This window comes from Pelecanus crispus, chromosome 9, assembly GCF_030463565.1.
Source record: "Pelecanus crispus isolate bPelCri1 chromosome 9, bPelCri1.pri, whole genome shotgun sequence".
Classification (NCBI taxonomy): Eukaryota; Metazoa; Chordata; class Aves; order Pelecaniformes; family Pelecanidae; genus Pelecanus; species Pelecanus crispus.
In genome coordinates this window covers 30,790,513-30,815,462 of record NC_134651.1, presented here as the reverse complement: position 1 = coordinate 30,815,462, position 24,950 = coordinate 30,790,513, and the positions used below count along the sequence as shown (strand labels likewise).

Genomic DNA, 24,950 nt, shown 5'->3' with positions numbered 1-24,950 from the left:
GATATATATGCCTTTTAAAATTTTTTTCTTTTGCCTTTTTTTAATAACATGAGATTGCAATTATGGTTTACAGTAACAATGGGTAATCATCTTAGATGCACTGTCTTTGAAACCATTTTCTCCCCTTTTCCACTCCATCTTCTCATTCTCTTCCTACCCAGGCCTCCCAGTGGACCATGCTCAGCTCTCTTCCCTCATGCTGAAGAGTCCGCTGGGCTTGAACCCAGCGTTTCGGGTGAACTTGAATACAGCCGGACAGGGTTCGTCTCCTCTTCTGAGTCCTGTCCTTAGTGATGCTGGCAGTGCCAGGATAGAAGAGGATGATGAAATGAAACGTAAGGTAAGATAATGATGCAACTGGGAATTTACGTCACAAGAAAAGTTGTGCTTGCTGGTCACTGAATGCTGATTGCATTATATTTTGTGGTAGAACAGATAAGTTTGGCGGTTAACGTTAAAAACTCCAGTGCTGAAGGTTTGGTCAGGTCTGTTTATCTTGCTGTTGTGGCCGGAGTCCCCACTGCCCTCTTGGTGTAGGAGTCTTCTCAACCTCAGCTGCTGGGACCACCTCCCACTGTTTTAGCAGTAACCACTTCCAAGGGCCCCAGCATGGCAGTGAGCTGTGCTCGAAATCTGCCTTTTATACCCGAGAATGGAAGCAAGAGTTCAGACTGGACATTAGGAAAAGGTTCTTTAATGAGAGGGTGGTTGGTCTCTGGAACAGGCTCCCCAGGGAAGTGGTCATGACACCAAGCCTGTCAAAGTTCAAGGAGCATCTGGATGACACTCTTAGTCATATGGTTCAATGTTAGGCCGTCCTGTGAGAAGCAGGGAGTTGGACTCAATGATCCTTATGAGTCCCTTCCAATTTGAGATATTCTAAGAGATGTGGCTTCCTGAGATGAGCTGTTTGGGGGAAATAGTTTATATGTATTTGATATAAAACAGTAGCGGTGCACTTGGTGCCCTTTGGGCTGTAATTATTACAGTAGAATGTAAAAAACCCTTGTTTTTGTGCTGAGACTATTGAAAGGACACTCCAAAGTAGATGAATTATTCAAGGTGATTCTCACCAGGGTAGTACTCTGAAAGGCTGGTGGGGGAGGTGGCTGTTGATTCTGGAAATCGGTTGCCTTTGGCTCATTCAGTAATGAAATGGTATAACCATGGTGTAACATGGTGACGTTCAGCCTGGCCTTGTCTTTGCAGAATGCTGTCATGTTTAACCTGTGTCAACTCAGTGGACTGTGCTGTCTGTGCAAAGTGCTGTGGGTTGTTAATAAAAATGTGTTCTAAAATAATTTCACTTACCAGTGTAGAGAATAGCACAGAGCTACCATTTGTTAATATACAAGCTATGTTCTTCCTAGGTTCCTTGCTTCCCATGCAGTCTCACCATGGTCTCAGTGGTCCATCTCACCATACACTCATCCTTCAAGCCATTCTTTCTAATCATAACAGGACCTTTAGTTAGTGCTCCTGAGGTGTCCCCTCTTGGGCTGTAGAGGACCTGAGCTCAACTTCAGCTGTCTCAGCAGCAGGAATCACAGTGAATCCGCTTACACCCAGTCAGTCATGGGCTGGTTCAGCAGAGCTGGCTGTATCATTGAAGCTGCCCTCTCCATGGCTGACCCTTCTGTTTGATGAGAAGTGGACAATGCTCTGACCTTGCAGAAGCTTGAGGCTTGCTTTCTGAAAAGAGGGGGCAAAAAATGCCTCTGGCTTTTCTGGGTGCAACAAGTCTCAAAGCAGGAACAATTTTGGGTCTTCAAGATTTGCTTATGTCTAGGTACTGATCCGTAGCCTAGGCTGCTTTACTTTCTTTCCACCGGTAAGCACTGGTTGCCTTAACTGGGAACTCCCCAACATGATGTGGGGTTTTCCTTACCCCCATGTAGACCTCAGGATTCACCCTCGCTTTATCAGGTAATCCTAATTATAAAATGTTTTTGTTCTGGAGGTGATTCCACCTTTAGTCCTTGAGACATGAACTTCAGCTTCTCGCTCTGTGCTTCAGCACCACTGAGCAAGGCCTCTCTGCCCCAGTGTATCATCTATATCCATATGCTCTTGCACACTGGAACGCTGCGGAGCCTTTCTGAAAGGTGAAGTAAGTGGTGGTAGTCCACAAATTCTGACCAACGTCTCCCAGGAGCTTCACCAGAGTCTTACGTACTCTGTGCAGCAAGCCTCCTCTTTTCTATACAGCAAAGCCAACGTACTGCTTCATACTGACATCTGGTTATGTGCTTTGGTAAGCAGTGGCTTCGTGTGCTTCCACAGTTTTTCAAAATGACAGAGATGGCTAGATGTCAGTGTGTGGTTCAGATTTTCTTTTTTATCCACACTGCACCATGTTATCAGGCTTTCATAGTGGTTGCTAGCAATAACAAGAATCTGCAACCACAGAATCATTGAGGTTGGAAGGGACCTCTTGAATCTTCTAGTCCAGCCAGCTCCTCTTTCTTAAGCAATGACTCCAAGCATTTCATAGAATCATAGAATCATTTAGATGCACTCTGGAGAAATAAATGAGTGTGTGTGTATACATACTTTGACACATGCATTCTTTGACTATTTTTCAGATATGGATAACAGGTTACCAGACTTTGCCTTTGTAGGGGCATGGTATATAGTATCTGACAAACCGCACTCCACAGAACACTGCGTTTCTTGCAGTAAGACAGAGAAGTCCACCTAAGAGCAGACTTCTGTGACCATTTTTCTGCAAGCTGCTTTGCTCCCCTTGCCTTGCCTTGCCTTGCCTACTTGCAGAGAGAGAGAGAGCAGCCAGGTTTGCTGACTCTTCGGTACTTGAGAAGGATCCAGGACCTTCCATTACAGTGCAAGGAAGGCTTCATTGTCCAAACTCAGTTCCTTGTGGAGTCAGTGGCCACACTGTAATCTATAGTTTTAATCTCAAATTTACACTTCTTTGAGTGTAATCTCAAAGAAGAAACCACCTTGTGTGGCCTTTACTCCTGCTTTTCTGCTCACCCCATCCAATGTTCTGGTTGTCTTACCTCTGTCAGGATCCTCAGGCAAGAAGGTCACAGGCCCATGCTGTTTGCTGTCTTCACCATGTCTTTGGGTACTTCTTGGTGCCAGCAGGTGCGAGCTTACTTACTCTTGTTTCATCTCAGTTGATGATCTGGAGATCTCTGCACCGTATGTCCTGACTCTCAGCTGCTCAAAGAACATACAGAAATCTCACCACAAGCAAAGGTGCCACTCTGGATTTAGTGCTTCCAAAGCTCACTTGTCCTGTGGTTGCTCCTGAATGCTAAGGGACCTTTCTGAGATCTGCCGTGCAGCACGGTGGAGCCAAGTGCTGCAATGTGAGACACAAACAGCTCTTGGCAGGACAGTCCTCCAGGCACTCTTCTCCTGGAGACCCCAGATGACTGAGTCAGATATGCAGTGCTGTTAAGAACCACCCATAGTGTGGACATGGTATGAATACGTGCTTGCAGGAGACAGGAAGGTTTAACCAATAACTGGAAGTTATTGGTTAATAATAAAATATGGGTTAACCCACCTACCCCCTACTTTCAGTCTCCCTATCTCATTTAGACTTTTTGAGGTAGAGTTTATAGCTTTGGCAAATCATTCTCCCATTAGTTTTCAATAGGTTGTTGGTTTTTTTTTTTTTTTAATACTTGCTCTTATTTATCCTTATAGCAGGCATAGTATAGCCTGGAAATAATGAGCAGTGACTGCCTTGTCTGTCCTAAATGCTGAAGCCCAATCCTTTCTGCATCATTTTGCAAAGTCTGATATTTCAGCAGCTTGAGTTCTCTTTCAGGCTGAAACTAATTTATAAAAGTGAGAATCCTGGAAGGGAATTTTGCTGTTGTAATTGGTCTTAAGCTTGGCCAACTTCTGAGACTTCTCCATTTGAAGACAGTGTTTTAATTGAAACAAACCCAGGCAGAAACAAATGTTAAATTGGTTAAATTTAATCAAGTTAAATTTCACTAGCTTTATTGTACAAGAAAAATGTAATCACAATATCATTATTAGTAGAGCTCTGATTTTAAGGGTACTGATGCCACTGTAATTCCACCTGGTTAATCAGGGCATGTGTATGTAAACTCTTCAGCAAACTCTTCAAATCTTGCAGTGTGTGCTTTCCACTCCATGCTGCTGTTGCTGCACTGAAATCTTGAGAAACCTGAGGGGTTTTGTTACTTTTTAAGTCACTGTGGTTTTCTTTCATCTTACTGGTAGATTTCTCCCCATTCCTTTTCTAATGGAGGTTGGTTGTAGCAACCCACTTTAAAAGAGCGTAGAAGCTGGGCTTTTTGGTGTGGGTTTTTTGGTGGGTTCCCCCCAGCTGGAGTTATTTTTAACACTGCTGAAGTCTGGTCTTTCAAGTGAAAAGTTAAGCATTTTTGTGTGCATGGAATTATTATTTATTTGTTTGTTTATTTCCAGACTTGATAATTTTGTGACATTCTGATCTAGGTGCAAGGCAGACAGGAAAGTCTTTTTCTAGTCTCATAGTCCTTTATCTTTGGCCTTTATAAGTTCAAAGTAGAGCTCTTCACTCAACATGAGCTGGTGTTACTGCATCTAGTGAGTGTTTGAAGGTTTCCAGGTGGGATTGTATGTACATAATACAGTGAAACACTAGTTTTTCCAAGTGGGGATATTTGCCTTAATGCTCCTACAACCATAGCAGGCATTTTCTTTGGACTTTGAAAGCACACTGCTGCCTCAGAGAGTTTTTGTGTTTATTTTTTCCAGTCATGAATTGATTTTCTTTCCTCTTGCACTGCCTGACCAGTAATTAAGGTGTTTGGCACAGCCCCTGTTGCATTGTGACAGCCGTACCGCTTTTTGGTGCTTCTGGTACAGGATCTGGGTAGCAGGTGCTGCCAGGACTCAGCACAGGGGATTCGGTTAGGACTGGTGTAAGACCAAAAAAAAAAAAATTAAAGGTGTTAAATTTCAGCAGGGAGCAATTTGGAAAGCAGCAGGAACTTTAGAGAGTAAACAGAAAGCAATGATGCAGTGGGGAGGGAGAAAGGAAGAGAAGATGCTTGAGGAATGAAAAGCATCTTCTGTTCCTCGAGCTAGCATGTAATCAGCTGGAGAATAAAGTGAAAACCTGCAGAAATGCTCAAAGGTGATGAAAATGGTAATCCATGCAGGCAATGAAAAGTGCAAGGTTGTGGGCACAGTGTGTTTTCACATGCCTTCATGCTCTGTAGGTTTTTAAGGACAAAACAATCCACAAAAATATTTTTTGAGGGTGGGGGAAAAAAGCACACAAGTGAGGATCAAAGCACAAGATGTGAACTGGGGACAGGCAGGGTCCTTTACAGAGTTCTCAAGAATATACCAGATGATATACATCAGTTGAGGGTAACTCTTTAAGCAACTGTTTTAATTGGGTATGAGATGGTGGCAGGTCCAGGTGAGCTGGGAGGCTGCCAGGGAGTCCCCAGTGCAAGAGAGGCGATGCTGAGGAGACGGATGAAGCCAGCGGGTGTGCATGTGTGCAGTGAAGCTGTACAGATTGCAGCAGGGTTATCTCTGCCATGGCTATAGAGATGAGGCTCCCTGTGATCTCTGCTTGTTGCAGCCTGTGGTTGATTCCATAAACCATCTTTGCTTTGCCTTGGAAAACTCTCTATTTTTTCCATAGACATTCATCCCTTATGGGCATTGCACAGTATAGTATCCTGTGCAGAGCCCAGGAGGAGGCGTATACAAAGATGTGTTACACAAAAACCATATCTGTTAGCAATAATTCTCGTATCATGTAAGAGACTGCTGAAGTTACAGTTAAGCTAGTGTGTGTTGTTCCATTGGTTTATAAACAGGGTGTTTCAGAACGGGTAAGTGCTGCAGGAGGAAGCTGGTAAGTGGGATAAGAGCTGTGTCACCTTGTCTCCAGGGAGGTCAGAAAAATGATGTCATATCCTTTGGAAAGAGGCTGTTTGAGAAGGATGCCCACTGAGGTTCAGCAGCATTTTGAGGGTTTATGAGGCTACAAGTCTGGTAAATAGCAAAAGAAAACATAAAAAGTACCTGAGGCCAAGATTAGTTAGGACTTTCCCTGACACCATGTACCTGAGGCAGGTACGTTAGTTAAGAGCATGGCTATGGAGGGAATAGAAGTATGTCCTCTGGTACCCCTAGGGAGGCAGCTGATGTGTGGGACTACAGTAATGAGCATAAAATAACCTGAAAAGAGGCTAGACAGTTTCTCAGAATTAATTATTTGGGGATGCACACCTCCAGAGATTCTGTGTGGCTAAGATGGCCTCAATATTACTGAGCAACCAGGAAAACATCTCCATGAGCAATATTGAGATGGAGGATTTAGAAGCACTGAGTAGCTGTGCACCGAAAGGCATCTCAAAGTGTCTCTCAAAAGAAAATTTTTTATTAACTTGGTACATACAAGGAAAAGGGAGAAATAATTTTCAATGCTGTGTAACCCTCAAGAGGGACAAAGGTGGAGAAGGCCAGATTTTCATGTAAATCAAATGGGTTTGCTGTCATTTATTTTCACCAGGCAAAGATTTGGCACAAAACTGTGGCACAGCGTAGTGAGCTAAGGAGACAAAGCAGCATCTTAGCTTGAGATGTGATTAGTTCTTTAATATTACTTATGTGATTTTTAATAATGTATGTTTTCAGGCTAACTCTGATTGTGGTTTGTTGCAGCTACAGAACATCTTTTTTCATCATTTCATTCCTTTGTGCTTCCATGTCCATTCTGTCTTCTCTTTTCTTTAAATAGCAGCCCTGGAGTAGCCATGCAGCCAGCAACCAATGTAGTTTGATTTTTGTGTTTTCTTAAGTAATTAATATGATCTTCAGACAATTTGGGTAGAAGCTGTGAGTGGAAATAGAATAGTTTTGGAAAAGGACAGTGGATCTGCTGTACTTCATTTGATTAGAGAAGTGTTTAAAACCTAGGAAATCTGTTTCCATATTTTTGTAAAGTGCTCCCTTGATTTTGAAATGGAAGTTCATATAAGTGACACTATTTTTTAATAATCTTGAAATATAAATAGTATTTTATAGTAAAGTCAGTATTTGAGAATATGGTACTGAATACAGAGATGCCCTGTTAGTAATCAACTGCTCCATTTACACACAGCAAGGGGAAATGTATGTAAGGTTTGACCTTGTGCTTAGTAATAAATAGAGCATTTATATTTTAATACCTGTTGATTACTTTGTGTTCTTTGTTCTTTCAGCGCTATCCAACTGACAAGGCATACTTCATAGCAAAGGAAATTCTTGCTACAGAACGGACATATTTAAAGGACCTGGAAGTTATTACAGTGGTAAGGATTCTTAACTTTCTTTAATGCTTTTCCTTTTCTTAACAGATTTGTAATTGTTAATTTGGAAAAACTAGGAATTTCTTCCAGGTAACAGAAGAAGGAAGTCCTTTCTCTCTGAAAATTGTGAACAGGGACAGCCTAAAAATGTTTTGCATTCAGCTTCAATGATAGTCATTGCTGTGAGCTCTGCTTATAATCTAGCCATCATCTCTGTGGTATTCCTTGGGAAGCTTTTCTCTTTGTGCCTTCGGATCATGAGAGCAGATTAAAATTGGAAAGGGTATTAAGGATCCATAGGGGTTTGAGGAGTTTTGTCTTTTTTTGTTGCTGCTTTTTCTTTCCCCTCCTTTTCCTCTCCTTTCACCCAGAGCAAACAAGTGAATCCTTGTTTGGAGGACAGCTTGAGTTTCCAACTATTTTCTGTAAGAGCTTTTTGTTCATTTACTCCAGGATTGAACACTGACTGCTGTGTTTCTATAAGTTATTGTTTTAACTTCATCAAAGAGAAGTTTGAGTCCTTTAACACCATATGTCTTCAGTTGAGGTGTTCTCTGCAAGCTCAGTGAGCACCATCTCACTCAAATTCCTCCTACAGGCTTCCCAGCACTTCTCCTAAAAGATGGGGGAACACCTGGCATCTCAGAGGATTTTTGTAATATTCACATCCCTGCCAGAAAACAGGGAACAGAAAGTGATAAAAAGTGCAGTATGTGACATGCAACAAGATGCCTCCAGCTACTGAGTAACTTGCACAGGGCTCCCAAGTTTTCTGAAAGAGCAGGTGTATCTGCATTGAAGTACAAGCAGTGGTGTAACATCAGCTGTGGCAGCCACTCGGTAATTGACTGTAATTTAGAGCCGTTACCAACCATCTCATCACTGCATTAAGAAACATGCTTGTGTCCAGAACCAATAATAAGCCTCATATATGTAATGTTTGGCAAGGAAATAAATTACATCTTTTCATCTGGCCAGATTACATCTTCCCTAAATATTTCTCCTTCCTGCTGTTTCCCTGTGCACACACTTTCCGCTCCCCCATCACTGGCAGGAGCAGAAATTTTTATGCTAGCAATTAATTTCTTAAATAGAAAAATGTATCATAATCTATGATTTTTCTGGCAGTGGTTTCGCAGTGCGGTCATCAAGGAGAACGCTATGCCAGAGGGCCTGATGACATTACTCTTCTCTAACATAGACCCAATTTATGAGTTTCATCGAGGCTTTCTGAAAGAGATTGAGCAACGACTATCGCTCTGGTAAGCATTAATAGTGCAGTGCATGGGCGATGGGTGAAGAGACCTTTTCCTCTGTCCTCCCATCAAAACTGTACTTAATCTATATTTGAACTGGTATTTCTGCTTAAATAGAATTAAGGAAAAAGTATTTTAATAAATTATAGTTTTAAAAAAATGACTAAATACATTTTGCAAAGCCCATTTCTCAAGCACTGCCTTGTACATAATATCCTGTAGCCATATGAATTGTACACCAGACCAAGGTTTTTGTAATCACAAAATCATTTAGGTTGGAAAAGACCCTTAAGATCATTGAGTCCAACCGTTAATGTAACCTGGTGTTGCCTCTCTAGCCTTAGAAAAGAGAAGGAACACAAAGTCAAAAAGATAATGTGTGTGTTGTTCAATTCCAGATAATGAATCTCCAGGTGACAATCTAGGAAACACTTTTTGGTAATCAAGATTAGAGTTCAGTTCTTGCAGCACAACTGATTTCAAAGAGCATGTCTTTAGTCTTTTAACCTTTGCATTACTTTCTCCTGACCTGAGATGTAATATATGAGAATCTAATTACCATTCAAAAGGAAGCCGTTAATGTAAACTAAGTACAAACAAAAATAAATTCATAAATTCAGATGGGATCATGTTACGACATTTATTCAGAAGTCTGAGAGGTTAAACTCCAAAGCAGACTTTCACACAAATTCATTTCTATTCCTTTCTCAATTTTCTAAACATGGCTTTATGTTATTTTATGCAGCTTCCATATTTACTGGACCTAGTTTTCAACCTGAACAGTGAAATGGAAATATGAAGTAGCTAAGAACAGATAAAGGGGGCATTAGTGTTCATACTGCTTCCCTTACTTTTACTAAAACAGTCCTTAAAATACACAGATACCCGGGAAAGCATTTCTTAAAGATTATGTCTTGAAGTACGGGGGAATGTGGAGGGAGAAAATTGAAATTTCTTGATCTCCCATGTACTGCGCCTTCTTATTTCATCTCCTTATATGTGTTTCAGGGAAGGAAAAACCAATGCTCACATGAAAGGAGATTATCAACGCATTGGAGATGTCCTGCTCAGGAATATGCGTGCTCTAAAGGTAGATGAAGGATTAAAATAATAATAGAATCTCAGGATTGTTGAGTCATTTTTTCCTTTTGTCAAGGATGAGAGTTCAAGGTTTAGTATTTCCATTAAACTTGAAATTACTTGCAAACAATTACTGTTGATAAACAAATTTAAAAGAAAACATATTTACAGCAAGGCTTTATACCACTGTCGCTTATTTAACTACCTACGTTTACACTGGTTATTCAGCAGAAGACAAAGAAAAATTGTTTAATTAGCTTCGCTGTCTCTCCTATATTTGCACAACTTGAACTCTCCTTTATGGAGATGCCATTTCATAAGGTTGTTTAATTCCAAAATATAAATATTTTTTAACTACAGAGTAGTTTCTTTTGAAATGAAGTCACCTTTATTTGGAGTAGAGTGCCTTCATAGGACAGTTATGCTTGTGCTGTAGTAATGGAGTAATTATTTCATTAAAACCGGTGGCTTGAATGGGAGTGCAGAAGTGTGTGACTGCTATTCCGACTATCGGCACTCTCTGCATTTAACATTCCCAGCAGGCATAGCCATAGTGCTGCACAGACACCTATTTTGACCCTGACTGGGAGCTGCCTGCCAGTTTCTTCAATAGATAAACCTAGATGGAACAACCCTCTCAGCACACTTTTGCTTGTCCTAACTTGAAAAAAGTCAGTAATTGACAAGAATTGTCTTAGAATGGCAAAGTATTAACAGATGGTGCTACCCGCTGCTATCATCAGAGGCACGGCTGCGGTAAATAGTCAACAGAGGACAACCAAGCAAATACTTTTATTTTTAATACTGGTTTGTTTTTTTAAATGAAGCCATTGAAACATTGTATGTTGTTAATGCTATTTTTGTCAATATTTATGACAATATATGCAGCCTTGGATTATATAATCATAGTCAGAGACAAAAGTAGAGAGGGGAGTGGATGTTTTTTCTTATTCACTGTAAATCTATTAAAGACTGTTTTGCTTTAATCCAAGTAATTTTTTGTATGATTGAACAGGAGTTTACCAGTTATCTGCAGAAGCATGATGAGGTCCTGACAGAACTGGAGAAAGCAACTAAACGCTTAAAGAAGCTGGAAATGGTTTATAAGGATTTTGAGCTGCAGAAGGTTTGCTACCTGCCCCTCAACACATTTCTGCTCAAACCAATCCAGAGACTGATGCACTACAAAGTGATCTTGGGGAGACTTTGCAAGCACTACACGGCAGAGCACCGGGACTTCGCAGATTGCCGGAGTGAGCACTCAGCTGTATACATGCTAGGCAGAAACCATTCCCGTATACATACAGAATTTTGCCCGTACCCTGGGGGAGACAAGCATTACATCTACAAATTCAGTGTAAACACTTTTTCTCCATTCAGGACCTCTCTGACTTTCATGCAGCTCTGCAACATACACAGGAACTTTGATTTAATTTGCTGAAAACACAACTGCTTAGTGAATACTGTAATTTAAATATCATGAAAAAAACCCAGAATATACCAAGTAGAACAGCAGAAAACTGGCAGGAGACAGCTTAATTAAAGAAAATGTTGAGCTTATGTTTTAAAATTAACTTTGTTTTTCTTTAAGGTTTTTGGTACCAGGTTTCACTACTCTCCTATTGTGCTCTGGTGCAGGCCTTCAAAGCTTTCTGCAATAGCTAGAAAATTGCCTTAACTGCTAGTTTGAAAAATGTGAAAGATAACTTAGATGTAGACTGTTCTCTTTGCATAGAATGGATGCTTTTTTTGGCATTCCAGAAAGTGTTTGTCTCATGGTAATCTTGATGTATCTTAATGTTTCAACCAAAGCTGGAAAATAAGTCCTTTTCTTGCCCCCTCTTTTAGCAGGGAAAAAAGTAGGGTTTTGTAGGAACTCTGTCATTTATGAGTAAAAATGTGATAAAAAAAAAATTGCTTTGTAGTGTCAAAAGCTTGCGTAGTAAATTCCTTTGATTATAAAGTAATCTTTGGCAGCAATAGTTGGCTTTAATTTTTTAATTTACTTTTGGCTACATGGTAAATATTTTTTATATGCACAAAATCTGAGATATGCAATTATCTCCAGAACCATAGGAAGTGCTATGAAGTTGCTTGCTAGTCTTCATTTTGCCCCTAGGTAGCTATAAAATAAGCTTTAAGAAGTTGGTGGTTGGACTAGGTGATTGTTGTAGGCCCCTTCCAACTGAACTATTCTGTCCTATTCTAAATCTGACTATAAATTTCAGGTTCAGCTTTCCAGGGATAAAATTGGTGGCCTGCGTTTGTCCACTCTGTTCTAATCCCCTTGGTGCCGTTTTGCTTACAGACGCGCTGAAGGAAGTCACAGAAATGACGTCTCAGCTGCGGCACAGTCTCATCCGCCTGGAGAATTTCCAGAAGCTGACAGAGTTGCAGCACGACCTGATCGGTATAGATAATCTCACGGCACCTGGTAGGGTAAGTACCTTTGTTTAGTTTTTAGAACCTTTATTGGTTTTATTGCCAAGGAAGTGCCTTTCAATCATGTATTTGCCATCACTGCCTCTTTGTTTTATGGAACGACTGTAAAGGCTTTGTATAATTGTCTTCATAGTAGCTCCCATGGGGGTCTTGGTGATGTCCTAGGGAATAGATCAAAAATGCTTCTGCATAGACTCTGGCTACAGTTGGTGTTTCCAGTACAGCAGATACCGGGTATGCTGGGGTATGGCGCTCTGTGTTTGAGTGGGAAGTGGTATGTCACATACTTGATAGGAAATCCACTACCAGGTCTGCTTATGTCTGTCTGATGCAATCGCTGTCTGTGGACTGAGACTGCACAAAGAACATAGTGATGGTGAGAGCCATGTTACTGGGCAAAACTGGTATCAGTGACTCTGGGTTTCTAGGAGTTTTAGTTCCTGCTTGGTTTTTTGTTTGTTTATTTTTGATAGATATACTGAGCATAAGTACAGGAGCATCACATATGCTTGGGATGCTATGGCAATCACTGCGGTGGGATGTAAGTGTAATAGGTGAACTGCTGGTGTCCAGCAGGAACTCTACTCCTTTTCCTTGTCTTGCTTCATTGATTTAAATGCTGACTGCAGCAAGGGGCTGATTCATGTTACAAAATGGAAGGAAAGGTGTCATCTGGTGTTTAACAAATCTGTTAGCAATCATTGCTGGGCACCAATCAACATATGTATACTCTGGGATAAAAAAAAAGAACCATTAAAATTCTCTGTGTTTGGGAAAGATCAAGCTTTCCCTAATTTTCTATTTTCTGCTGCAGGAGTTTATCCGGGAAGGTTGCTTGTACAAGCTCACTAAGAAGGGTTTGCAGCAGCGGATGTTCTTTCTGGTGGGTGTTCCTTCTGGATTTCATAAACACAAAGTCTTCAAGATAAAGTCGTCGTGGAAGTGTGTTTTCATGTGCTTGTGATGAAAATCAGCAATCATAACGGAAAACTCACTCCAAGGGATTTTTAGATGGGGTGTGACTGTGACAATACTGTCTGTTCAGCTTGTTTTCTTAATGGCACATATTTTTAACAGAATTTTTAAAATTAATTGGCTCTGGTAAGTAAATGAAAGTTTTGAGGAAAGTAGGCCAAACTGACTGAGAAATGGTGTTTTTTCATGCGTCTGCAGTGGCCTTTAAACAAGATTTCTAAGATGATGTCAAAAAATACTTGGCCCTACCTGCTCTCTTCAGAATATTGATTGTATTCTTCCTGCCTTTTTCAGTTCTCAGATATGTTACTGTACACAAGCAAAGGGGTTACAGGGACAAATCAGTTCAAAATTCATGGACATCTTCCTCTGCATGGCATGTTGGTAAGTGGTTCCAAGTTGGATTACAGCATTAAGGAAATGACTTTGCCTTAAGGCAGGTTGAGGCAATTCCTTCAGGGTGCGAGGACCAAAGCTGCAAGCTGCTCCCAGGCCAGTGACAGCAGTCTGTGGTGCTGCTGGCCGTGGACTGGGCCTTCATGTGCCCCAGCCTGTGTGTCAAAGACTTGTCTGCAGGTGACAAGCTTATTCCTTCCATCACATTAGCAAAAGAGCTGGAGCGTGCCCTTTGACCATTCATTTTCATGCTGCTGTGAGAGGCTGATCTGGAAACATAGATTTGTCCTGGCATTTTTCCCCTGTGCACCCACCTAGGCATATAATCAGTCCTCCTGCCTCCCCACCCCCTATTCTAATGGGACTGTTCTTTCTGTGTTTGATTTGCAGCTGATAGTGCTCGACCCACCGGTAAGTAATAAGCTGAATCCTGCTCAGAACTCTCCTTTTCTTGCCCTGCTGGATGTGGTGCTGTGCTGCTAGAGATGCGGTAGTAGAGACGCACGATATAGATTATTGTATAGAGCCAAAATAGATTTGAAGTAGGTGGTACTCACAAAAAAGGAGCTGTTTTGCACTTACTGCAACTGGGTTGTAATCGTATTGTGACTCAAATTCCTAGCCAGCCAAGGAGGACGGTTTTAGTGTTGATCAGTTGCTGAGTATTGATGAGAAAAACCTTTTCTTTTTCTGCAGGTGGAGGAGAGTGAGAATGAATGGACTGTCCCACACTGCTTCACCATCTATTCAGCACAAAAAACCATAGTGGTGGCAGCAAGGTAACATTTATTTTCCTCAACTGCCTGTAGGTTTGATAGATACCTGCTCCAGAGAGTTACTGTTCGACTGTGCGGTGCAGAACCAAGGGGGTGTTTCATGCATCCTCTGGAAAGCATGACTTCAAAACAAGCACAGGACACTTCACAACTCCTTTATCAGTGTTGTGTTTTGGGAAGTAGTTTATCTCACAGAACAGTGTGTTATTAAACACACAGCAGCAGCAATAACATTGCCATGGTATTGTTTTCTAGTTTGCTGAGTTGCCAGTATCATCCTGTAAACAACTGCTATAAAGCAGGAGACAAAACAAAATCTAAACATGCAAACATCTTAGAGACTCAAAAAGAATTAAAGCCCAGAACATGCAAATGGATGTAAGGAGGGGAAAGTTCCTGCATGGATCTCATGGAGGAAGCTGGGAATGAAGAGATAAAATTAAAGGCTGGCTTGGAGAGAAAACCGATCTCTTTTCTGTGTAACTTGTCCCTGTGCAGTGAGTTTGCTATCTTGTTTTACTTTATATCTGAAATATACTTAGGATGCCTACTACACCTGTTCTCTCAGGATCAGCTTTAGGAGGTTTTGTTCCTCTGCAGGTCCCCTAAAAGGCAGCTGGAGTTGGGAATGCTAAGAATGCAGGATGGGAGCACTAAAACTCCGCCTTAAATTTATAGGGTTTTTTACTGCTTGATAACCTGTTCTTGAAAAATAACCATTACTGAACATTTATAAATCAGGTATGTAGGTATGCAGACATATTCAGCAAGCAAAACTTTTTTTTTTTTTCAGGTGTTAGGCTGGAATAAATGTCAATTATTTTTAAGATTAACCATTTATCAGCAGCTGCGAATCAAAAAGTGCTTGAAAGGTTCTTAAATTTGGAAAAATATAATTTTTACCTTGTCATAACTTAGAAATAGCTAAAAGGTTGTTGTTTTTCTTATGTTACCTCTCCCTGCCTGTCAAAAAAAATTGCTGCCGGGCTTAGACCAATGTGTGGAATTTTCAGAATAAATTAAAAACTTCAGGAAAAAAGAGATGGTTACCAAAAAAAGTCCCACAGACGCTCCCAAGCAAACACAAGAGCGTGTAACTGTATGTGGCACTTCAAACAACAGTTGTGCACACGGGAAATGTAGCCAGAGGTAAAACAGAAATGCCACAGCCATGTGGCCACGTCTAAAGGAAAACCTTACGCTGTTGCATACCGATGGATATAAATACACATATATGAGCTGTAAAGCTCTTACCCTGTAATCATGGCATGAGCCATGTAATGTGTAATGGAAACTATGTGGGCTGAAAGAGGTCCTCATCTTCCTGCATGCTGTGTTTTACTTGCTTGAAATGTAAGGTAAATCCTATATCCCCTTTAAAAGATGTGCTGTCTTTCAGGTTGCTTTTTATCCTTTGAAAAAATAGTTTCCAGTATGGTCACACCACCCATCTCCAAAATGCTTTTTGGAGTGAAAACATGATTTCGTTTTTGAAATACCTATCAACTATGAAGCTCTCTGTGTGAAGAACAGCAATGGCCCAAGACCACATAATTCCTCTTCTGATAGCTCCAGAGGGGGATATTATGTGGCCCTCTGGCTGTCTATTCATTCTCTTTGCTGTAAAGTCCAAGTTTGTAATGGTTATTTTAGTCTTGTTTCAAGGCTTGAAAGTAGAGGTGAAGGCTGTGTGAGGTCAGCTTCCTGTCTGGAAAGCTCATGCTTTGGAGGAATTTTTATTTATTTACTGCTCCTTGTATTGGGCAGTGACTTGTACCTTCCTTCAGCGAACTAGCACTCTGTCACAGCTCCAGGCTGGGCTGGTCTCCATTTGCACCATTTGTCTTGCAGTACCCACCTGGAGATGGGAAAGTGGATGGAAGACCTAAACATGGCAATCGAAATGGCCAAGAAATCTACTGAGAAATCTGACACGCTTCTGGAAAACTCAGTATGCAATCGCTCCAACAGTAAGTGGTGTTTCCTTCCTTCTTGAAAAGCATTAGTTGTCATGTCCTTTTCATTTTTCCTGTTGTGAATTTGATGACATATATGGAGTATTTTTATGATCCATATGGTAATGGAGAGTTATTGTGCTTTTGTTTTGTTTTAATCAAAAGAAATATGCTTGTCTTCCTAGACTGATGTTCCTTGTAGCTTTAAATGCAGAAGAGAGGCTCCAGCTGCAGAATTTTTAATTTTATAAGGTCCTTATTCATCTCTTACCTAGATGTTTCTCAATTTAACCATGTAGTGTATTTTCTTGTCCAGAAATCTGGTGTCTTTGGAGATCAGCCAATTCTTTTATAGCCCAGCATTCTTGTGCCTGTCTCTGGTGGTGCTATGGATGTGCTGAAACATGTAGTATCCCTTCTTGGAGCACTTCTATCTATTCCTCACTAAGAATCAACTGTAGATGAAGTGTGGGAATTTTTGTTTGTTGTTTTACACACTATTGAGTTAGCTGCCCCAAGTAGAGCTGAGTAATGAAAGCCACAATGATCTGTTCTGAGCGGCCTTTAGGAGCTGTGTAATGAATTCAAGTTGACGTATTTTAAAACTGGACCATTGCAAGGGAGAACAGTTTTTCTCAGGAATCCCTGCTTCTCTTGCTCTTTGTATTGCACGCTTCTCTTAAACCGCTGCTGAATTCTCCTCCCCCAGGATCCTCTGATGAGGTCTCTCTAGAACAGGAGTCCGAAGATGACATACACTCTTCTCGTAGCTCCTTGGACAGGCAGAGCCACCACCGTGCCAACACAACCATGCACGTGTGCTGGTACCGCAACACGAGCGTCTCCATGACTGACCACAGTGTGGCTGTCGAGGTACCCACAGGGCGCAGCTCTCACGTCTCTGTCCGTCCTGGTTCGCTCGGCCACTGCTCGGCCTCCACTCCATCCCCCATTTCACCTTGGTAGCGTCTCTGCGTCTGTGGGAGAGCATGGACTGTTAAAAGGCCACTGCATGCTTGCCCCCTTCTGTGCATGTCTGTGTGTCTGCATACATATATGCTCTGCTCTCCTTGCAGCAGGGCTTTGCTTCAGCAAAGGCATTGAAGGAGGAAATTTTAAAGGAAACCCAGGATATCCTAGGACTGAGTTGTTCCTTTGGGTTTCATCAGCTTTGATGGAGGCTAAGTTACCTATCCATGATATTTTCCTTTAGAGATTGACTCTGCTATACTGAGGTCTGGTTAGCTACTGTACTACACCTAGAATTAAGAAGAATGTCTTAAGCTCAGTGGGAATATGACTTCTCTGACCTTCCCTCGCTGGCAGGGGTGAGCAGCAAGAATTAGGAAGTGCCATTTTACAGCACTGTTGTGTTATGCTGAACAGAGATTTATTACGTGCCCACTGAGCTGCTGTTACTTTGGGTCTTAGCACTTGGCATGGCTTGATGCAGCACTGGTGGTGCATTTTGGTACTGAATCCTGCAGATTTCGAGATAGATGTCTGTTCAGCGCTCCTTATGCAGAGCAGTGCTTACACCAGCACTATGGTTTCACTTTAGGTGGCAGTTTGGCGAGGTCAGTTGGGTAGGACACCTTCCTGCAGGCTGGCATGCTTGGAAGACTTCCAGAAGTGGGAAAGACTCTGAATACCATGAAGAGAAAAACGAGGTCACTAACTAGACAAACAGCAATAGGGCAGGGTGCTGCATCTGTGTATTTGTACCTTCCTACCTTCCCTCTGCTGCTGTTAAGGCACTTCTTGTTTAATGGAAGGAGCTGAAAGTTGGGCACTGAAGTTCCTGGGTTTTTGTGATGTAGAGAGTGTATCAATCAGCTCAATAAAGGAAGCACTATAGATGTTACCTTGGCTTAGGGTCCAGAAGTTGGGCACATTAGCTGGCAAAGAAAGCCTGCCTTTCCCTGCCAATACCCTTGTGAAAGGCACCATCTTGCTATTCTGTACCCAGATAATGAGACCTCCCTGCTACAGATTCTGGGATTAAATGTGTAAGTTCTTGCAGCTCCCTCTCGCTTTGATCTGTTCCGTGTTCTAATACCGTAATTTTTTTTTCACAATCCATTTTCCTTTAACAGATGTCTCTCTTGCATCACTTCTCTTATCCTAATGTTCTGTTTTTCTCTTTCTCTCCCACTTTTCTCTGCTCAGTTTTCTGCTCTCTTGCTGTTTCTCCAGAGCTTCCTCCTTGCTATTTGCTGGGCCAGGCCCAACGGCCCAACACAATCACCCATGTTTGTTGGTACCGGAATCAGAGCCTATCCCTGTCTGATTACCTGTGCATGATCCAGGTAAAAATGCTTCTTGAGTTCCGCACTGGTGGGGAGGAGCCATGGGATGCCAAGGACAATGTACTGCTGTTCGCTTCATAATTGCTCAGTGAGCCCACATGTGCTGGTGTGAGGATACCCCAGCCAGCCAGTGGCGGAGTTGTAATGTTGCCTTGTTGATACTGGATTTCCTCCTGTTTATGCTTCCCAAAATGGTTCTCTATGTAATTCTGCTTTGTATCCTGTCTTTTTCGCAAATTACAAAATCCATTTGCACAGTCATTCCATGCTGTAGATTTCCTTATCCCGCTGCGCAAGCACTGGGTGGCTCTGACTCCAAGGCAGCAATGTTCAGCTTCCCTGCTTGCCATACCAGGCTTGGCTTCACATAGCTGCCACATGTAGCTTGTCCACAACTCTGGCATCCTCTGTTTCCTCCTCTGCTTTGTTTTCCTTCTCGCACAGTGTGTTCTACGTGTTTTTTCTGCATGTAAAAAAGGGTGGCTAAAGGGATGGACGCCCCCATGGCTGTCACCATTCCCCTGACTGTAGGCTGCAGAGGAGAGCGATTGCTGGAGGGACGAGTCAGTGCAGCACCCTCCTGTGCACTGCCTGACACTGTGCTGAGATGCAGCGAGCACTTAAACATAAAGGGGAACTTGCTGTTAGTGGAGAGGAATCACTAATTTATTCAAAAGAAGATAGTTGTGAATTAGTGAACTGAAGATACAAAGTCATTCAGTCACCATGTGAAATATCTGGGAGGCCTTTTACAACATTGGAGAAAGTGCAGGAGTGGTTATGGCAGGCAGCCTCAAGCTTTTTATCTGCGGCAGCTGTTGTAATTTTCTGAAGGACAGTGACCTGTGGTTTCATGGTAGTTTTTGTTCTGTGCTAGAACCAGCTCTCTGGATACTTGTTGAGGAAGTTCAAGAACAGCAATGGCTGGCAGAAACTGTGGGTTGTCTTCACCAACTTCTGCTTGTTCTTCTACAAAACACACCAGGTGAGCAAATGTAGCTGAGGGGACTGCATTTGGGGTGTCTGGGGGGGATCTGAAGGTCCTTGGATTTCTGCTCTGGCTGCAGCTCACTGCTATTTGAAGGAGATAACAAGTGGAAGAGGGAGTAGTTCATAACAAAGCCAGTCTCTGTAAGGCCATGGGCCCTTCTTGCAGAATTTAATCAGGATTTCCAGTTCTGTTAATGGTACTGACCTTCTGTGGGTGAGGGGGAAAATGTCTCCTCATGCAGTGACTAATGGAGGTGAGGGAATCAGTAGCCTGTGGTCAGTCTCTGTCCATTGCTCTCCCTGCTGGGCTTCAGCACAGTTAAACAGGCAGAGGGGATTTTTCTGCCCGTGGTGCCTTCAGCACCTGTTTGGTAATAAGCTGTGCTACAGTACAACCTGTGCCTTTTTATCTCATTAACCCAATAAACTGTGTTTATTTTATTCAGGCTTCTTGCCTTCAGGACACATTTCTTTTGGGATATTTTAACTTTCAGGTCAGAGCTGTGCTTGGAGTTCTAGAGAGAGGGTGTGGAGGGGGGGAAGAGGGGAGCCCAGGAGGCAGTGACAGGCAGGGCAACAGAAGCAAGCTCTATAACTCTATAAACTCTGTAACTCTATAAAAACAGTGAAAGGAGTTGGGGGAATGTTTCGTTATAAGCTATCGGAGGCCTCGCAAAAGCTAAAGACTGCTTTTCCTCCCGTTCTCTCCTAAACAAAAAAACAAATACCTTACCTGTACAGTACAAAAGTGTGAGTGTGCGTTGGGATGAACTGTGTGGCAGGGGATGCCTTGCACTAAGGGCTGGGCTATTGGGCTGTTCCAGGACGATTATCCCTTGGCCAGTCTCCCGCTGCTTGGCTACGCAGTCAGCTCCCCTGTAGAGGCAGATGGCATTCAGAAGGATTATGTCTTCAAGCTGCAGTTCAAGTCCCATGTGTATTTCTTCAGGGCTGAGAGCAAATATACCTTTGAGAGGTAATGTTGTGTTTTCTCTGTCTGTGTTGGTATATAACATGCTGTTAACTCACTCTTTCCTCCTGACAACCTCCTAGTCCAAGTGACCTAGTACATTCTCAGTAATAAAGTTCCCTTCCTTTTCCTACTGATGATGTTTAGAGATCCCTCCTCTGCCAGAACTATCCTCCTTGCAGGGAAGAGCTGGTGGTTAACACCTAGAGCTGTAGGGTCTGCTTTGTCTCAGGAGTTTGGGGCTTCCTTGGAGCTGGGGAGCTGCGCAGGTGGAAGGGCTGTGGGGTGCTCAGCCCCACTACATCTTGGGAGTCAGATTTCTAGGTTAATGAGAGTTCTGGTAAGATTACTTCCCCCCCCGCCCCCGGCCCCGATCTCTGCAAACAGGAGTTGTAACACAAGGCTGAGAGCAACAAGTGCAGTGCTGCTTTTCACTTTACTGCTTTCTCTATAATTACGTTTAGCAGTGCTGTTAGGGGCTTCCACACATGGTCCAAAGTGAATTATGTTTAAAATGCATCATGTACAGAATTTTGCTATTACATTAGCTGTTGAAAACCCTTGCATTGTGTTCTGCTGTGCAGGGTAGTATTGGTTGTTTTGGAGTGTGGTTTTATTGAGAAGGTGTGACTTCCCCCTTCCTTGGGAGAGTATCACACACTTGTGAGCAACATCCATATCAACTACCTGAGACAGCAGAGTTGTGCTCTTTAATCCACTGGTCTCATGCAGTGATTTCAAGGAAAAAATGTCTAATTCACAACGGATGTTTGTCTTGCTTTTTTCACTGTTGCTTTGCTTTCTTCCATATGAGCAAGTCTGTTACATAATTTATTGTAAGAAAAGTAATCCATTGACTAAGGATAATTTTTGTCAGCCTGTCCTCCTTGGTAAACACTTTCTGTACACTTACAAGAGAATACGGTGTGCTCTCATAAGAGCTCTCTGGAGCTTAAAGCACTGTGAAGCTTGAACAGGCAACCATGTTCTGCAGTGTATTTACCACATCTCAAGCTATTCATTTGAAGTTAGTTTCCTAAAAGAATTGTAAAAGAAAGGTAGAAAACAGATGTTTTGTGAGGTTTGGCAAAAGGGGTACAGCTCATAACTGAAGGACAAGATTATGCATCTGTCAGTGAGGGGTTGAGCATTTCTCATGTCCTTTCTTGCCAGGTGGATGGAGGTGATCAAGAGAGCCACCAGCTCTCCAGCCAGGTCGAGCCTGCTGCTTCCAAAGGATGAGAAGGACAGTCACACAGACTGAAGGGGGCAGAGCTGGATCTCTGCTGTAAACATCAACAAAAGAGGCAGGTGGAAACAGGAGTCTCTGGAGTTGATAAAGCAAAGAACCAGGAAGTTCATTTCCACCTGGTATGGAAAGTGGCAGCGAGGGAGTTGCAGACAGGGATCACAACCATTCCCAATGGTATGGAAGAGGGTCAGGTCTGTTCCAGTTGAACCTACTTAGAGAGAACCTGACAACCACAGAGCTCCAGTGTGCACACATTGTGGAAGGTTTATTGTTCCCGGTTGTGCCTGTACAGTAACACTCTTGCCTGCCCTGAAGGCAAATGCCACCTTGTTTTTACATTTTGACTGGATGGTCAGCATATAAGGGAGAAAAATAGCAGCTGTCAGTGGTGCAACTGGCTCACAGCTGCTGGTGCCAGGGCTTGCTGGCTCCCAGAAGTTCCCTTCCCCTGATGCTCAGCATGGCTGGCTATGCAGCTGCTGTCTTGCTGCTGTTAACATCAACCTGCTGGCACAGTCATTTTAGACTACAGGGGATGCACAGATGTATTAGCTTAAACCAGTTCATTCTGAACAGAAACTGCAGCTCTCATAGAACAATTCTGCTCTTTGAAAACTGCCATGTCAGAAATTTTCCAGGGGAAGCAAGGAGGACTGAACCTCTGCTAAGCTGTTGAGGTTTTGGTATATTGTGGGTTCGTACAGTCAGGTGCATCGTTTTTCCTCTGAACTCTGCTATGGTGCATGCTGAGAGGGTCAATCGCTATTCTCGTATCACAGCTCCAGAGTTTCTTTATCCTGTAGTAGGCATTACTTAAGGCATGGGATGGCGAACACACTCTCCACCCTGATGTGGGTGGTGTTTTCAAGGCATTTAAGCAATATAGGAGAACAAGCTTCTCTGAAAGTCACTGTTCCTTGTGCTTGTGTCACACAAAGACTTCTGAAAATCCCTATTCTTACCTTTAAATTTGGGGTGGGATCCATCTTCTGTTTCTCATGAAGGTGTAAAAGTCTCTGGATTCCAGATGGAGCATAAGTGTCTGTGGACTCTATTAAATCTCTGTATTAAATCTGAAATGTTTGCAGTTTGTTCTGTTTTTGTAAAGCTGTCACCTTTGTTTGCCTCCACGGAAGGACTGAAATAAGCGAAGCGCCACAAAATGCCATTGGATTTGGCTTTGATGGGCTCTAGGGACTCCGCTGTTACATTAGATATAAAAGTATTTGTGTACTAGAAGAAGGAACAACGAAGTGGTGTAGTGAAAGAAAAAGGAAAGTGTTGCATGGTGTGAGGATGGAGGAATGTGGAGATCCCTGTGAAAACGGGAAGTACAGAGGCCAGCCTGTGCATTCTCCAAGGCTGTTTCAGGTTATGGTCTAAACCATGCACGGGATGAGGACTGCAGGGAGAGGATTCCAGACGGATTTTCCAGACCACTCACTTGGAATTTGCATCGTAGAGAAGACACATGACTGCAGATCCAGCCTTCACTACCACTGTTGCAATGACCAATGTCCCATGTAAGTTAAATGTACTTAATTTATTAGTGTTGTCTTTTTCTTTTTTTAATTAACTGTTGTAGGTGTATACTTGTGGATTGACTAGATATGTTATAACGCAGCTGAATTATGACTGTTGAAAGTAAATAGCGTCTTGGTATAAAACTATCTCAGCCTCTTATTCCTGAGCCCACCACCCCCTTCCATGGCCACACTTGTGGGAAGATGGACAGCATCTGCACAGAAGCATTGCTTTTCCTCGGACCTGAGAAAAGAGGTTTCACACTGTTGATTAATGGGTCTCTGCATTCAGTGGTTTTCCTGGATAACTGTCTGCTCTTTTGTCATGGTCACATACTGGAGCTGCTTAGCAGAAGTGCTTTCCTCTTTCATGAGAACTCTCCCATGCAATTAGTGCCCTTTGCTGGTCTCCTGTGGGGAAGCTCTGCAGGAGCAAGTTGCAGAGAGGAGGAGCAGGGTCTCTGTCAGCAGCTGGGGGTCTTGGCACTTAACCCTAACCTTTAGTTGCACTCACCTACTGTAACAGGGCTTTCTAGCACCAGGATTCAGAATACTTTTTAGAGTGTTCAAGTTAGTAGTTTTTCCAAGACTGTGGTTCTCAGCTCACCCAGCATCAAGCTGTGCTGCATCCACAGCAGAGACACGGTGAGCACCGAGTCAGAATGATGTGGAGGAGGTGGTGGAGCCACCTTTATGGAGCCTGTGAGTGCCACCAGACTGGGGGAGCAGCTCCAGGGCAGGGCGAGAGGAAGGAACTGGCAAACATCACCTGAAATTCAACAAGGATAAATGCAAAGCCTTGCACGGGTGACAAAGTACCCTCTGCAGTACAGGCTGGGGACTGCACTGCTGTGTCGCAGGCCTGGGGCAGAGGCCCTGGGGTCCCCAAAAGCAAGCTGTGTTTGTTGAAGGGAGTGCACATGTTCTGGCATGTGTGTTATGAAAGCTAGACCTGGCCAACTGCCTGAAGAGAGGAGGATAGAAGAGTAACGTGTTTCTGCAAGCACGGTGCAAGAGAGGGTGCAGTGTTTTCTGCCTGGGATGAAATAGCCTGGTATTTGGCCCTGGTGTTTTCAATTTCTTTAACTAGCTGACAGAGGTAGCTTACTCTCTCAACATGAGCTAGACTTGTCTAAATTACCTCCATAAATCAGCTGCCAATCTCCCTAGCACCGTGCATTAAAGACCAGACTGACATGTACCCAGTGTTACTGGAGATGGAAGGAACGGTACAAGCCAGCCTTGCCCTCAGCAAGCAGCATGGAGGCTTGGCTTTTGTATGCTTCCTTGCAGGCTCCAGCAGAATCTCTCCCCCCACACTTGTTTTTCTGTCCCGTATCATAGGGAACACTGCTTTAGCCTGTAACACAAGGAAACAGCTTCTGACATTTAGAAAACTGGTCAAAGAACGCAGTGGAAGGACACATCCTAAAGGTGTTAGTACATGATTGGCAGGTACTTACATAGCTAATCCACAGACTGTTTGAACATCTATGCTCTATTTATCCTCCTGTCACCTCTGTGTAGCAGAATAGTACTGTTACAACTCCTGTTACAGGAGAGATGTAGTGAGCAAGAGTCCTTCCTTATGATTTTTGGGTAGTTGAGGAGTGGGTGATCCTTTAGTTGCTTACATGCTTAACCTGCAGCTCAGTATTTCCTGTCTTGAAGATGCATGTGCTATCTACAGTGGCTGAAGTGTGGTCCCTGAAACAGGAG

The 24,950-nt window shown here is 42.8% G+C and overlaps 1 protein-coding gene across 3 annotated transcripts in view; it reads left to right on the top strand.

Annotated features, from left to right (window-relative positions):
- FARP2 (FERM, ARH/RhoGEF and pleckstrin domain protein 2) overlaps nucleotides 1–21,797 on the top strand; it is an 80,906-nt gene extending 59,109 nt beyond the window's left edge. For 2 of the 3 annotated variants that reach the window (XM_075717189.1, XM_075717191.1), the window contains 14 exons: nucleotides 162–340; nucleotides 7,221–7,310; nucleotides 8,436–8,569; nucleotides 9,572–9,653; nucleotides 10,659–10,896; nucleotides 11,952–12,082; nucleotides 12,900–12,968; nucleotides 13,355–13,444; nucleotides 14,153–14,235; nucleotides 16,084–16,202; nucleotides 16,897–17,060; nucleotides 19,374–19,481; nucleotides 20,311–20,462; nucleotides 21,630–21,797. In XM_075717189.1, the coding sequence (XP_075573304.1) occupies nucleotides 162–340; nucleotides 7,221–7,310; nucleotides 8,436–8,569; nucleotides 9,572–9,653; nucleotides 10,659–10,896; nucleotides 11,952–12,082; nucleotides 12,900–12,968; nucleotides 13,355–13,444; nucleotides 14,153–14,235; nucleotides 16,084–16,202; nucleotides 16,897–17,060; nucleotides 19,374–19,481; nucleotides 20,311–20,462; nucleotides 21,630–21,720 (1,730 nt within the window). In that variant the 3' untranslated portion in view covers nucleotides 21,721–21,797. Of the gene's footprint in view, nucleotides 1–161; nucleotides 341–7,220; nucleotides 7,311–8,435; nucleotides 8,570–9,571; nucleotides 9,654–10,658; nucleotides 10,897–11,951; nucleotides 12,083–12,899; nucleotides 12,969–13,354; nucleotides 13,445–13,846; nucleotides 13,868–14,152; nucleotides 14,236–16,083; nucleotides 16,203–16,896; nucleotides 17,061–19,373; nucleotides 19,482–20,310; nucleotides 20,463–21,629 lie in introns of all 3 variants that reach the window. The other variant, XM_075717190.1, reaches the window with a different exon arrangement.
- The last annotated feature ends 3,153 nt before the right edge of the window (nucleotides 21,798–24,950 follow it).